General features: G+C 44.8%; 1 protein-coding gene across 10 annotated transcripts in view; it reads left to right on the top strand.

The window, feature by feature from the left end:
• Positions 1 to 13,912, top strand: part of SYNGAP1 (synaptic Ras GTPase activating protein 1) — a 211,396-nt gene that overhangs the window by 152,101 nt on the left and 45,383 nt on the right. For all 10 annotated transcript variants that reach the window (XM_029584372.1, XM_029584381.1, XM_029584373.1 and 7 more), the window contains 3 exons: positions 2,248 to 2,401; positions 5,507 to 5,605; positions 5,860 to 6,414. In XM_029584372.1, the coding sequence (XP_029440232.1) occupies positions 2,248 to 2,401; positions 5,507 to 5,605; positions 5,860 to 6,414 (808 nt within the window). The remainder of the gene's footprint in view (positions 1 to 2,247; positions 2,402 to 5,506; positions 5,606 to 5,859; positions 6,415 to 13,912) is intronic.

Genomic DNA, 13,912 nt, shown 5'->3' with positions numbered 1-13,912 from the left:
GCTGTCTTTTGGCAAGAGATAAGAACAGACCTATAGACCCTAACAGCGATAGTGGAAGTACAATCTAGCAGCATGCTTGTAAAATGTTATGGCTGCCAGAAGGAATGACACAATGGTCAGTATGAGATGTTTGAAGTTGTAGCGAAAAGATCACAGGCAACTCCATAGCTTGGTTGGTCTAGCAGGCTACTGTGAAAAAATGCAAGCAACCATGCTGCTATATCTTCTCTTGCAAGCTGTGTTGCTAGAATTAATTAGCAACTGAGATGGTCTGGCAGGTGCAAGTACGGTAATCACTAGAACTCCTTGTAGAAACACAGCCAGTCACATAGCAAAGTTGATCTGGCAGGCTGTGTAGGGGACCTATGAGGCCAGAGGATTGGGCAACAGCATTTGAGGACATTTAGATTAGGCTGTGAAGATGGAATTTAATTTGTAACGGGGTCTGTCTGGCAGGCTGCAATTACAATAATAGCTAGAAGTCTCAGTGGAAACACAGGCACTCTTGTCATCTGGCGTGTTGAGCAGGATGTGTGCTCCCTGTGCCATTCAGTTCGGTGTGGTAGTTTGGCAGTGGGGTATCTTCCAGGAGCCACCCTAAGTAACGGTAGCTATTTTAATTATTACAGACTTGTGGTTAGATATGGGAACGGAAGGGAAGGGCACTGCGGGAGTACAAAGAAGGAAATGATTAAAAAGAAAATATATTAGATAAGGAGTGATAATTCTACAAGCAATTGTGCTCTATGGCTGGCAGTTGGAATATATCCTTAGCAGTGTGAACAGAAATAACTGGGAAGACTGCATGGCCCAGCTGTTTTTATTTTTTACTGTCATCTATCGTGCTGCAATGGGGTACATTTTCAAACAGCCATGAAATGGCTAGGAAATCCAGCTAATTTTAGTCAACCATCTTTCTGCGGATGGGAGATCTGTACTTGGACCAGTGCTTTTCAATATATATATATATAAATGATCTGGAAAGGAATACGACAAGTGAAGTTATCAAATTTGTGGACGATACAAAATTATTCAGAGTAGTTAAATCACAAGCGGATTATGGAAGGACCTTGCAAGACTGGAAGATTGGGCATCCAAATGGCAGATGAAATGTAATGTGGACAAGTGCAAGGTGTTGCATATAGGGAAAAATAACCCTTGCTGTAGTTACATGATGTTAGGTTCCATGTTAAGAACTACTACCCAGGAAAAAGATCTAGGCATCATAGTGGATAATACTTTAAAATCATCGACTCAGTGTGCTGCAGCAGTCAAAAAAGCAAACAGAATGTTGGGAATTATTAGAAAGGGAATGGTGAATAAAATGGAAAATGTCATAATGCCTCTGTATTGCTCCATGGTGAAACCGCACCTTGAATACTGTGTACAATTCTGGTCGCCGCATCTCAAAAAAAGATATAGTTGCAATGGAGAAGGTACAGAGAAGGGCGACCAAAATGATAAAGGGATGGTTAGGCCTCTACAGCTTGGAGAAGAGACGGCTGAGAGGGGATATGATAAAGGTCTTTAAGATCATGAGAGATCTTGAACAAGTAGATGTCAATCGGTTATTTACACTTTCTGATAATAGAAGGACTAGAGGGCATTCCATGAAGTTAGCATGTAGCACATTTAAGACTAATTGGAGAAAATTATTTTTCACTCAACGCACAATAAAGCTCTGGAATTTGTTGCCAGAGGATGTGGTTAGTGCGGTTAGTGTAGCTGGGTTCAAAAAAGGTTTGGATAAGTTCTTGGAGGAGAAGTCCATTAACTGCTATTAATCAAGTTTACTTAGGGAATAGCCACTGCTATTAATTGCATCAGTAGCATGGGATCTTCTTGGTGTTTGGGTACTTGCCAGGTTCTTGTGGCCTGGTTTGGCCTCTGTTGGAAACAGGATGCTGGGCTTGATGGACCCTTGGTCTGACCCAGCATGGCAATTTCTTATGTTCTTATGTGGTCAGCAATGTAATAGCAATGGCTTTCAAAGTGCTGGAGCTACTCCTCTCAAAGATGCAAGGGCTCATGGGTTGGCCAGCTATTTTACAGTGCTTCAAGTATTTTCTGACTTGCCTGTCCAGAGTCCTTCAATCTTATGGTTCAGAGTTGATCTAGCTGCCCAGCTCCCCAAGTTAGGCAGCCAGACCCTTTCAAAATTGACCCCAGTGATAATAATTGAACCATGTTATGTTGCCTTTTGTTCTTTAATTCATGCTTCTTACCTTGCCCCTTCGCTTGTCTTAGGGCCCGCCTTATGCAGAGTTTCAAGGAGTCCCATTCCCACGAGTCTTTGCTGAGTCCGAGCAGTGCAGCTGAAGCCCTGGATCTCAACCTGGATGAAGATTCCATTGTGAAGCCCGTACACAGCAGTATCTTGGGACAGGAGTTCTGTTTTGAAGTAAGAGAGTTTTGAGGCATGTGTGTGAACCTGCATGCCTAGGAGGTTGTGTGTGTGCCTGGCCTGGTGAGAATGTGTGATTGTGTTTTGTTACAAGCCAAGACCAGTGAAGACGTTTGGGACAGGCCTTGCTTGTGGGTTGCAGAGATCTAGGGAAAGCTTCTCTCTCCAACACTTGCCAGAGCTCCCAGGGGGAACTATAACCGGCACAAAATAAAATGTTCTCAACTTTCTTTGGTAAATCAACACAACTGTTTCATTTTTCCACCTTTGCCTCAATTAATGCAGTGTTAGAGGGTACATTTCAAATAGCACACACAGCAGTAAACTCTGTGCATTCATTGTACACATAGGACTTTATCAAGTATATTCAAAGTGAACTTGTACATGTTAAGTTCTCTTTGAAAGTACTTGGGTAATTGGCCAGAGACGCACACACATTCAGTAGCTTAAAGTTACCCTTCCTCTTCGGAGGGCATAACTTGCACAGGTACATTTTTTAAATAAAACATTATGCACGTAAGCGCCTACCCCAACCTCTTGGAACACGTCTGCTCAGTTTGCAGAAAAGTATGTGCGTAATCAGGCTGTCTGCATACGTTTACGTGCAGTTGCATAAAATTCGAATTGTATGCATGCTTATGACTTTGAAAATCACCCTTGGAGAGCAGAAATTTGATTCCCTCTTTCATCTAACCTGGTTTATGGAGGGGTCTATGCGATAAAACTCAGTGTATATGCTAAGGCTGTTTAGCGGGTGCTAAAAATAGCAAGTTAAGCAATAAGGGCTTCCTGTGCACATTAAACCATGGTCAGAAGTTGTTGGTGTGTACACATTAAACTAGCACGTGCATACATGTGGTTAAAGGGAGGTTACCTGCAAATGAGGTTTTCGCCTGTGCAGGGGAAATAGCATGGGATGCTCTACTCCATTGGGTATTTATCCTGGGCTCGCTAAAGCCAAAGTTTTATCAACTGCCTCGGACCAGGAATATGCACTAAAATTTATTGCATCACATGTTTAATGCCATTTTTACCAACTCGCATGCTAAAGACGTTTTTGTGCCAGTTTGATTGCATCTGCCCCCTAATCTTAAAGCAGTGATCTGAGGCACTTACATCTCCCCTCAGTTGGTACAGTCTCAGAGCAGCTACTTTTCTCTCCCTCCATTGGCACAATGTCAGATCGACAGGACATAGATAGAGAAGCTACTTATATTTTGTGAGCCCACCTACATCTCTGATAAAATTCTGGTACCTGAGGCATGCTCATTGGCTGCTGGACATAATGAACACTTCTCCTTTGTGAGGCAGGGCTGCAGCAAATCAGAACGTTTCTGAGCTGATTCTGCAGATTAGAAAATGGTTGTGGAATGTTGAGGAATTCTCGGATGCTTGGTGTTTAGCCCCATTTTTAAACCCTACTTCACCCCCACCACCACTTAGCCTAGCCATTGCAGCAATAGTACTCAACCAGGGGCAACAGAGAGCAACTTCCACTGGATCTCATCCATCTCAAGTCTGATTACTAGGTGATGTCATTGTGCAATGGCCAAGTCGCCCTCTCCACCAAGGGCTATAAACATAAATCTTCCTTTTTGAAGTGAGGTTGTTGAAAAGGTAGGTGGGATCAAGGCCTATCCCAGCAGTTTCTCTCTCTGTCAGTCAAGGGTTCAGAACATGATTTGGTGCCAAGTTCTCACCAGTTGATGGAATCTGAATGTAAGACCAGGTTGATTATGCTGGATCTATTGGCAACCTACTGGTGCTACTGAGCGGACTATGGAACTGGCTCAAATTAAATGAGTCAGCTTTCTAGTACAACTGTTGTATGTGGATGGATCGCCGATGGTGGTAGTGGTGCATTGGCCATTTTAACCCTGGGTGCTTCCTTGTGGAGGGGCTCTATAAGACCTCTTTAATCATTCAATGAATGAATTAAGGCATTTGCATAGGACACAGTGGCTTGATGTTTCAGCAGCATGTTGGCGATTCTTCGCTTTACATGGCAGGAATATTCGAGCTGGCCCTGGCATGCTGCCTACCAGAAATAAGTAGCAGGATGAGAGACAGCTGGCTTAGCCTAGTTGGTAAGATGGAAGCTCTGCAGGTTGGTCTGGCAGAACTCACATGATCAATGACTGCCTTCTTTACTGGGAGCCAGCATTTTGTGAGAAGTTTTACAGTTTGGGGTGGGAGAGATGAATCATCCTTGACTATCGGCTCAGCCTGGCGGAAAGCAGTTTCCAATTTGTAGCACAGTGTCAGAGCAATTCTTGGGATAAGCAGCTTGGGATCTCTCTACCCCTTGGGATCCTGCCAGGTACTTATGATCTGGCTTGGCCACTGTTGGAAACAGGATGATGGACCCTTAGTCTGACCCAGTACGGCAAGCCTTAGGTTCTTATTTTATGTTCAATTTTGTAACCACCCCCAGAAGAAAGTCAGCCCATGCATGCACAGGCTACACCAATTTTTAAAGCAAACCTGCACATGTATGTTCACTTTACAAATTATCCCATCAATCCAACCCACACACAATTACACTTGCTAGTTCATGCACAGGAAATCTTTGTGAAAAGGTACACACACATTGTGCAGTGCAAATAAGTTCAAGCTCCTCCCCAACTGTGCTGCTTCTCTCCCTGGGAACACTTCTGCTCAGTCCAGATAAGGTTACAGGCATACAGGGCAAGCAATTTTATAACCGTCCATTTCCGTGGAACATGTTTGACTTGCGGAAATTACCCTACTTGAGGGTCATTTTCTGCCGACCACATAGAAATGTGTGGGCTGTTAGGCCCAGAGCTTTACATGGCTTTTAAAAGCTGACTTAGGTGTGTTATGTTGACTTTGAAAATGATCCCCACAAAGCTCCCTACATGGGTTATGCCTGCTAATTTGCGGGAAAGGTTTTCTGAGAAAATTTTCATGCATACCCTTTTTCAGAGTCAAAAAATATGCCTGTAAACGTTACAGATAAAATCAACTATGCCCAAAATAGCATTTCATGCTTGCTCTTGCCTGCACAAACCCTGGGCAATTTTGTAACAAGTCATTTCCACACGCCAACCACACCATTAATTTTTTCTGCTGGAACTGTAGGTGACCACTGCTTCGGGTACAAAATGCTTCGCCTGCCGCTCTGCTGCTGAACGGGATAAATGGATTGAGAATCTGCACCGGGCTGTGAAGCCCAATAAGGTATGATACCTCCCAGTTCTTTGTCATATGGTCAAGGACATCTCATTTGTCTTCTGGTCAATCACCTATTCAATCTGTCAATGGCTACCTTTGGTCCTTTCTTTGTCACATGGTACACCTCCATGAACAGTCGATGCTTATCCCCTAGATCTACCTTACCATTGAACACAGCTTCAACTTGTGCTTCGTGTCTTCCTTTTGTAGCCTCCTTCTAAATGACTTAGAATTGAAAATTGTTTCCCCATGTCCTCTAGGATAATAGCCGCAGGGTGGACAATGTCTTGAAGCTCTGGATCATCGAGGCTCGGGACCTGCCGCCCAAGAAACGGTACTACTGTGAGCTGTGCCTGGACGACATGCTGTATGCACGGACCACCAGCAAAATCAAGACGGACAATGTTTTCTGGGGAGAACATTTTGAGTTCAATAACCTGCCAGCAGTGCGCAACATCCGGCTGCACCTCTACAAGGACACGGACAAGAAGCGCAAAAAGGACAAGAGTAATTACATGGGCATGGTGAGCATACCCATCACCAGCGTCAGTGGGCGTCAGTTTGCGGAGCAGTGGTACCCCGTCAGTCAGCCCAGCTCCAGCAAGAGCAAATCCAGCTGCCCCTCCATCCGGGTGAAGTCGCGATACCAGACAATGAGCATCTTGCCGATGGAGCTCTACAAGGAGTTTGCAGAGTACGTAACCAACAATTACCGGATGCTGTGTGCGGTGCTGGAGCCGGTGCTGAGTGTCAAGAGCAAGGAGGAGGTGGCCTGTGCCCTGGTGCACATTCTGCAGAGTACGGGAAAGGCCAAGGTAACCCTGGGAGAGGGGGAGAAAGGGGAATTCTGGGGAAGGCCACATAGCCTGGAGAGAGAGGAAAAGATTGGGATTCCACCATTTGTGAAAGTAATGTGCTGTTTCTTCTTTGTATCCATAAGTAGTTGACCCTGTGTGTGGGGGGAGTTCTGTGATGTCTTGGTAGATCGAGCATGGTCTTGGCCCCGTGGGTGGCAAGTGTTGTGTGTTTTCCTCGTACATATAACTCGGGGGGAGCTAGACACTAAAGTTTAGCAAGCGTGCTAAGGCGTCTCAGTCCCTGCCCGGCCACCATCCCCCTCCCTGCTTACCTCTCCATGTTTCCTCCTTCCAGAAGATATATTATGTTAATAATCGCCTAAGATGAATCTACAGCCGAGCTCAATCAATCTCTTTATGTCTCGCTACTCTATTGTTTTCATTGACTATTTTATCACTCTCCAGTTGTTATTGTTTTTAAAATCTTTCCTGTCTTCCGGCTCCCATGTTTTCGTTCCCTGTTTAATGTAACTTTACCTTCTATATAGTTGTTAATTGGTTTCCCCCTGTTCTATTGTAAACCGGTACGATAAGACCTCGTCTTGAGTATCGGTACAGTAAAAGAATTTAAATAAATAAATGTAGCGCATATGCCAGAGAGCAGAATGCATGCTAAAGGAGCCTCTGAACATGTTAGAATAAGTACATATACATAGAAACAGAGAAAAAGGATAACCCACAAAGACCTTATTGCATATCTAGCCTGCCCATCAACGATCCCTGCCACTCTCTCAAGGATCTCCTGTGCTCGTCACGTTATTTCCTGAACTCAGATACTGTCCTTCTCTCCACCACGACAGCCTTTCCATAAAGAAATGTTTCTTCCTCATTCTACCTCCATTTAAAGAGACCCCTTGCTAAATTGATTGTATGTATTTTTGGTCATCGCTCAGACCGTCATTGTGTTGAGCGATTAAGAAATTTTAATAAATGTAAATGGGCATTCCCTGTACGTGCCCGGATCAGGCCACCTGCAGCCCCCTTCAGTATTTCTCTGTCTCCAGCAGATGAAGGTGGCAGAACCTGCGGTCCAGGTAGTTTGGTCACTTTAAAAAAAACCCAAACTTTAACAAACAAACTAACAGCAGGAATCCTTATTCAGTTTTGGCTAAATCAACTTTTTCTTAAAAAAAAACTAAAAAGCACGTTGCCTCCCAAGGGCAAGTCTCATCTGAGCTTCCCTCCTTGGTGCTTAGCAGCTCTCATTCCCGGAGCTTCAGAGCGGGATTTACCGGTGGGCCGGTCCCTCCCCCCCCAGCCCAGAGACAGTAAAATTTTGTACTCTGGTGAGACCTGAGCGTTTCGCTTCACCGCATTAAAAAAAAAAATAAATAAATAAAAGCTAAGAGAGCGGTGTTTTTTGGTCTCCTGGGCTCTGGAGGTTAATTTCGGGTTTCCCCTTCTCTGCACCGCGGCAATGTGCGCCTCGTGCTGTTGTGCTTGTGGGAAGTCGGCGACTCGGCTCTCCTGCGAAAACCTCTGCTCCCGTTGTATCCCCAGGAGAGAGGGCCCGTTGGCGGCAGCGGGCGGTGGGAGGGTGAAGCCTGCAGCACAGTCCCGTGGGGCGGGTAAACCGTTGCTATTTCGTGGAGCACGGCCTGCTCCATTCCTGTGGCGCGCAGGAACGGCAGCCATTTTAAGTTCTTTTGATGCCGATGCAGATCTTTCTGCAGGGAGAGGGGATTTCCCTCCACAGCTGTCTCCACATGATCGGAGCCCTGGGTCTCCCCAGGACTCGGCAGCCTCTCCTACGCCTTTAGGGACCCCTCCGCAGGGAAATTTAAAGGGCCAGCCGGCGTTTCCGGATTTGGATCAAGGTTTTCCGCATGTTCGTGAATTGAGGAGGTTGGATGTTAGGCGGGTACTTCTGCATTACTTGGAAGTCACTAACGAATTTCATTAGTCAGATCATCTCTTTGTCTTGTGGAGCAGTCCTAAGAAGGAACATAAGGCTTCCAAGGCCACCATTGCCCGTTGGTTAATGGAAGCTATTGCTTCAGCCTACGTATGTCACGGGCGAGTGGTTCCAGACGGTCTTAAGGCTCATTCGCTTCAGTCTCAGGCTGCGCCCTGGGCAGAAAGCCAGTTGGTCTCCCCCCAGGAAATCTGGAGAGTGGCGACTTGGCAATCCTTGCATACTTTTGCTCGGCATTACCGTTTGGACGTTCGGGCTCCGGACTCCGAGAGTTTTGGCAGCAGTGTGCTTCGAGCGGGGCTTTCTAGGTCCCACCCCATGTAAGGCAGCTTGGGTACATCCCAGCAGTCAGGACTGATCCGGGTACCCACAGGGAAAGGAAAATTGGTTCTTACCTGCCAATTTCCATTTTACGTAGTACCACGGATCAGTCCAGTCTGCTCAAATCCTTTTTCCTTCAATTTTACTGGCAGACTGCATAGCAGAACAAAGATTTCACAGTGCTCTTAATCTGTACATAGAGTTTTGTATTGGATTTGGATTGCTGTTACGAGTTAAACTTCCGTTTCAGCTTTGATACACTTTATGCTGAAGGGGGCTGCAGGTGGTGCTCCGTACTTACAGGGGGTGCCCTTCAAGTAAAACCCAGCAGTCTGGACTGATCCGTGCTACTACAGGGCCGAAAATTAGCAGGTAAGAACCAATTTTCCTTTGATGTCTTGGAGGCCTCTAAATGTCTTTATCATATTTCCCCTATCCTGCTTTTCCTTTAGGGTGTACATGTTTAGATCTTTAAGTCTATCCCCATATGCTTTAGAAGGAAGACCACTGACCATGTTAGCAGCCTCCCTCTGGAGCGACTCCATCCTGTTTCTATCCTTCTGAAGGTGCAGTCTCCAGAACTGTACTCAGTATCCCAGTGAGGTCTCACCAGGGGCAGCATCACCTCCCTTTTTCTGATGACCCTTCCTCTCCCTATGCAGCCAAGCATCTTTCTGGCTTTTACCCTTGCTTTATCCACCTGTTTGGCCACCTTAAGATCATCAGATACGATCATCCCCAGATCCTGTTTTGTAATTAGAAGAATTTCTCCCCCATACTGTATCACTCCCTTGCATGACCCTGCATTTTGTCGCATTAAATCTTAGCTGCCAGACTCTAGACCATTCCTCAAACTTTGCTAGATCCCCTCTTCATGGTCTCCATACCTTCCTAGATATCTACCCTTTGGCAGATTTTGGTATCAACCACAAAAAGACAAACCTTTCCCGATAGTCCTTCTGCAGTATTGCTTACAAAAATGTTGAAAAGAACACCTCTAGCAAAACCCCTCTCCTGGAGTGACCTCTCTTTGTCACTGTCCTTTGTCACCTCCCACTCAAACAGCTTCTAACCCCGGCCCATTCCAAGAGGGCACAGATGTTGGGTTTGTTTTTTTTGGGTTTTTTTTAGAAACCACCTTTATGGAATAGTTTTGAGCGCTTTACTGAAATCCAGGTTCACCATATCTAGCACTTTCCTCTGATCCAACTCTCTGGTCACCCAATCAAAGAAATTGATCAGATTTGTCTGACAAGAGTTACCTCTGGTAAAACCATGCTGCCTCGGATCTTGCAATCCTTTGGATTCCAGAAGCGGCACTATCCTCTTTTTTTTTAGCAACGATTCCATTAATTTACGCACCCCAGACTAACTGGCCTGTAGTTCCCAGCCTCCTCCTTACTTCCATTTTTGTGAGAGGAAATGCATATAGCTGTCTCCAGTCTTCCAGGACCACTCCTGAGTCTAAAGAAGCATTGATTTACACACGTCAATGAATCCTCATGCAGATTAGGGTTTAGCGGGGCCTGAGTTCCTTGAGCATTGTATGTGTGTTTGGGGGGGGGATGTTGAATCAGGGCATGATGATCCCTTGAGCAGGAGTTGGTGGGTGATTGCGGCCCAACAGGCGTTGTGTCAGGAATAGGTGAGGGGGCTCGAGGTATGGCGGTCCATTGGTTGTTTTGGCAGAAGAGAGTGTGGAGGATGATCAGGGAATGGCAGCCCCTTGAGCACTGTCTGAGGGGAGGGTGCCCTGGGGGAGTGAAGCGTTATGAATTTGCCTATGCTGACCAGCCCTCTCACCTTGAGTTGGTTAGTCCAGGCGATTTTAGCAAACGTGAGAATATTTAGCCCATCATCCATTAAGAGACATTTTAGCAGGCCTGCTATTTGTCAGCATGCACGATAAAACTCGTCTTCAGTGTGGACATTTTAGTGCATATATCCATTGGTGTCTGCCTCTTGGCTAAGTGGGTGTTGAATTTTCCTGCTAGAAAGAACAGATTAAAGGTGTCTTTTGTAAAAATAAAATAAAAATGGAAGGAAATTTAGCTCATAATATACACAAATGGAAATGAATCATGTACCCTGAACATTAGGGAAGTCTGAGCAGAAATGGCAAAAAATGGGCTAGTGAACACAAAGTAACCAACCCCCGGAGCATTAATTAGTATCACTGTCTTGGACTCTGACCCGAGGGTAGAATGTCTGCAATTTCCTGAGGTACTCGGAGGGGAATGTGTGTGGTGTATTTTTCTGAGGCACCTGTCTTGATCTCTGTCCCATGCATGGGATTGTTCTGTGTATTTTCCTGGTGAACATATTCTGGTCTCCCTAGCACGGCTGGCATTTGTGTTCTTCATATTCCCAATGCACGTATTCTGGTCTCTGTCCCGTGGGTGGGATTATGTTATGTCTTTTCCTGATGTACGTATCCTGATCTCTCCCCTTGCGTGGGATTGTTCTGTGTATTTTCCTGGTGAACATATTTTGGTCTCCCTACCATGGCTGGGATATGTGTTCTGCATATTCCCAATGCATGTATTCTGGTCTCTGTCCCATGGGTGGGATTATGTTATGTCTTTTCCTGATGTACGTATCCTGATCTCTCCCCTTGCGTGGGATTGTTCTGTGTATTTTCCTGGTGAACATATTTTGGTCTCCCTACCATGGCTGGGATATGTGTTCTGCATATTCCCAATGCATGTATTCTGGTCTCTGTCCCATGGGTGGGATTATGTTATGTCTTTTCCTGATGTACGTATCCTGATCTCTTCCCATGCGTGGGATTGTTCTGTGTATTTTCCCGGTGAACATATTCTGGTCTCCCTACCACGGCTGGGATATGTGTTGTGCATATTCCCAATGCACGTATTCTGGTCTCTGTCCCATGGGTGGGATTATGTTATGTCTTTTCCTGATGTACGTATCCTGATCTCTGTCCCATGCATGGGATTGTTCTGTGTATTTTCCCGGTGAACATATTCTGGTCTCCCTACCATGGCTGGGATATGTGTTGTGCATATTCCCAATGCACGTATTCTGGTCTCTGTCCCGTGGGTGGGATTATGTTATGTCTTTTCCTGATGTACGTATCCTGATCTCTCCCCTTGCGTGGGATTGTTCTGTGTATTTTCCTGGTGAACATATTTTGGTCTCCCTACCACGGCTGGGATATGTGTTCTGCATATTCCCAATGCACGTATTCTGGTCTCTGTCCCATGGGTGTTTTGCATTTCCCTGATATACTTATCTGGGTCCCTCTGCCCTATGAGTGGGGTGTTCGTATACTTTCCTCATGCACCTATCCTGATCTCTGGTCAAGTATGTAATGTGTAATGTTTTCTCCATGGACAAGCATGACAGTAATCAGCCACACAAGTGGGGTGACGTCATCTCTATGCGCTCTGAGTTTAGAAATGCTACAGGTTTTCTCAGCATGTGCTGGTGTGTCCGTGCAGCCACTGCCTCGTGAGTCTCCTCAGTCTTTACTGCTCGCGTGAAAAGACACGTTTGCTTTCTTTCCAGGTGCTTGCTGAACTTTTTGCTTGCATTATTTTTTGTGTTTTCTTTTTCCTTTGTTAAAGTGCTGTCTTTTTTTTTTCTTCTTATTGCGAGTTTCTAAAAATAAAATATATTTTTGTTACTTCAAATTTCTGAAATTGAATTTGACCTGCTTCAAGTCTCTTCACAAAGGCAGATAACAGTCTATGCTTCAAAAGGTCTCTCTGCTGTTTCTACAATATGGCTTTGCTGTGCTCGCTGTTTAGGCTGTTGCGTGATGTGCCTGAATGTTGCCCAGGGCCAGAAAATCCAGAAGCTACCTACTAAAAGACTTTTAAAATTTCTCCTCAAGCCTCCAGATCAGCAAAGAAGAAACCATCACCAGCTGAGGGACCATCGCCTAAATCGAAAAAGGCAGAGCCCACTCATGCTGTGTACATGATTCAGAGAAGTCAGGGTTCAGATACTATTCCCTCTCTGCTAAAGAGGGAGGGAAATGTGTTGTTTGGTGCCAGAACAGGCCCTGTGGACACTGAGAACACTTTGGGGCACAGAAAAATGCCTATGATGGTGCTGTCAAGAAGTAAAAGTACCATATCTTTGTTGGTGTCATTAACTTCTGGGTGCTGAAAAACAAACCTCAGCACCATACAAGCAAAAAAGTTAGTTCATTCTTAATTTATTCCTGCCAAATAATCAATGCCAATTCTAGTTCCAGAATCAGATAGTTCCTGTTCTGGATCATCAGAAACATGTGGCTTGATTTTGTCAAAAATTATTTAATAATATATCAAATACTCCATCTCCTCCATCCCAGTGATAAAAGTTGTCTCCCATGATTACAAAATCTGAAACTCAATCTACTATTCTACCCTATCAAACCAGGTAAGAAATTATACGAACTAAAGTACAGTTTAAGTCTCAAGGTTCATCTGCATCCAAGGACTGGATATCCTCAGAAGAATCACTTTGTGGTTGTCTGACTCTCAAGAAGGATCAACGTCCTTATGTAATTCTCTGTCACACCATTCGGATGATGAAGAGTCCACAGGTCTTCCATCAGACCCCTCTCCACAGCCTCCCAGAAGTACATCCCCATCGGAAGATATGTCATATCCTGCCTTTGTCCAAAAAATGACAAAAGCAATTCCATTTACTGTACAAGAGGAGGTAGAATCTAGGGAAGATATATTTGGAATGCTAACATATAATCAGACCCCAAAACAAGTAGCAGCTATTCTAATTCATAGAGTACAGCAGGATTTCGAAACAAGGATGTGGCAGATGCCCTTGTCTACATAACCAATGGCAAGGAAGTTTGATCTCAAATATAACGTTCAACCTGGTGCTGGACATTAAAAGTTAAAACTCCCCATGAATCTGTAATAGTAGAATCAGCTTTGAAAAAAAGTAAACCGTCCCAAAATGCATTCAAGTACTCCTCTGGGTAAAAATGCAAAGTTACTGCACACCATGGCAAAAAAGATTTTCCAATCAGCAGTATTAACATTTAGGATAGCTGCTTATCGACTCTACATGGCACAGTGTGTGAAAAACTCTTTGCAAAAGCTGCAAGGCATGACCTAACAACTACCATCAGACTCTATGGGTTCTTGTGCTCCTGTATTGCAAGAAGCAGGAGAATGTGAGAAACATCTAATTCATTCAGTTTGTGATGCATATGATACTTCTTTCAGAACAGTGGATCCAGAAGAC

Source organism: Rhinatrema bivittatum, chromosome 19 (assembly GCF_901001135.1).
Source record: "Rhinatrema bivittatum chromosome 19, aRhiBiv1.1, whole genome shotgun sequence".
Lineage (NCBI taxonomy): Eukaryota > Metazoa > Chordata > Amphibia > Gymnophiona > Rhinatrematidae > Rhinatrema > Rhinatrema bivittatum.
The sequence above is the reverse complement of the archived record's forward strand: the minus strand, read 5'-3'. Positions and strand labels throughout refer to the sequence as shown.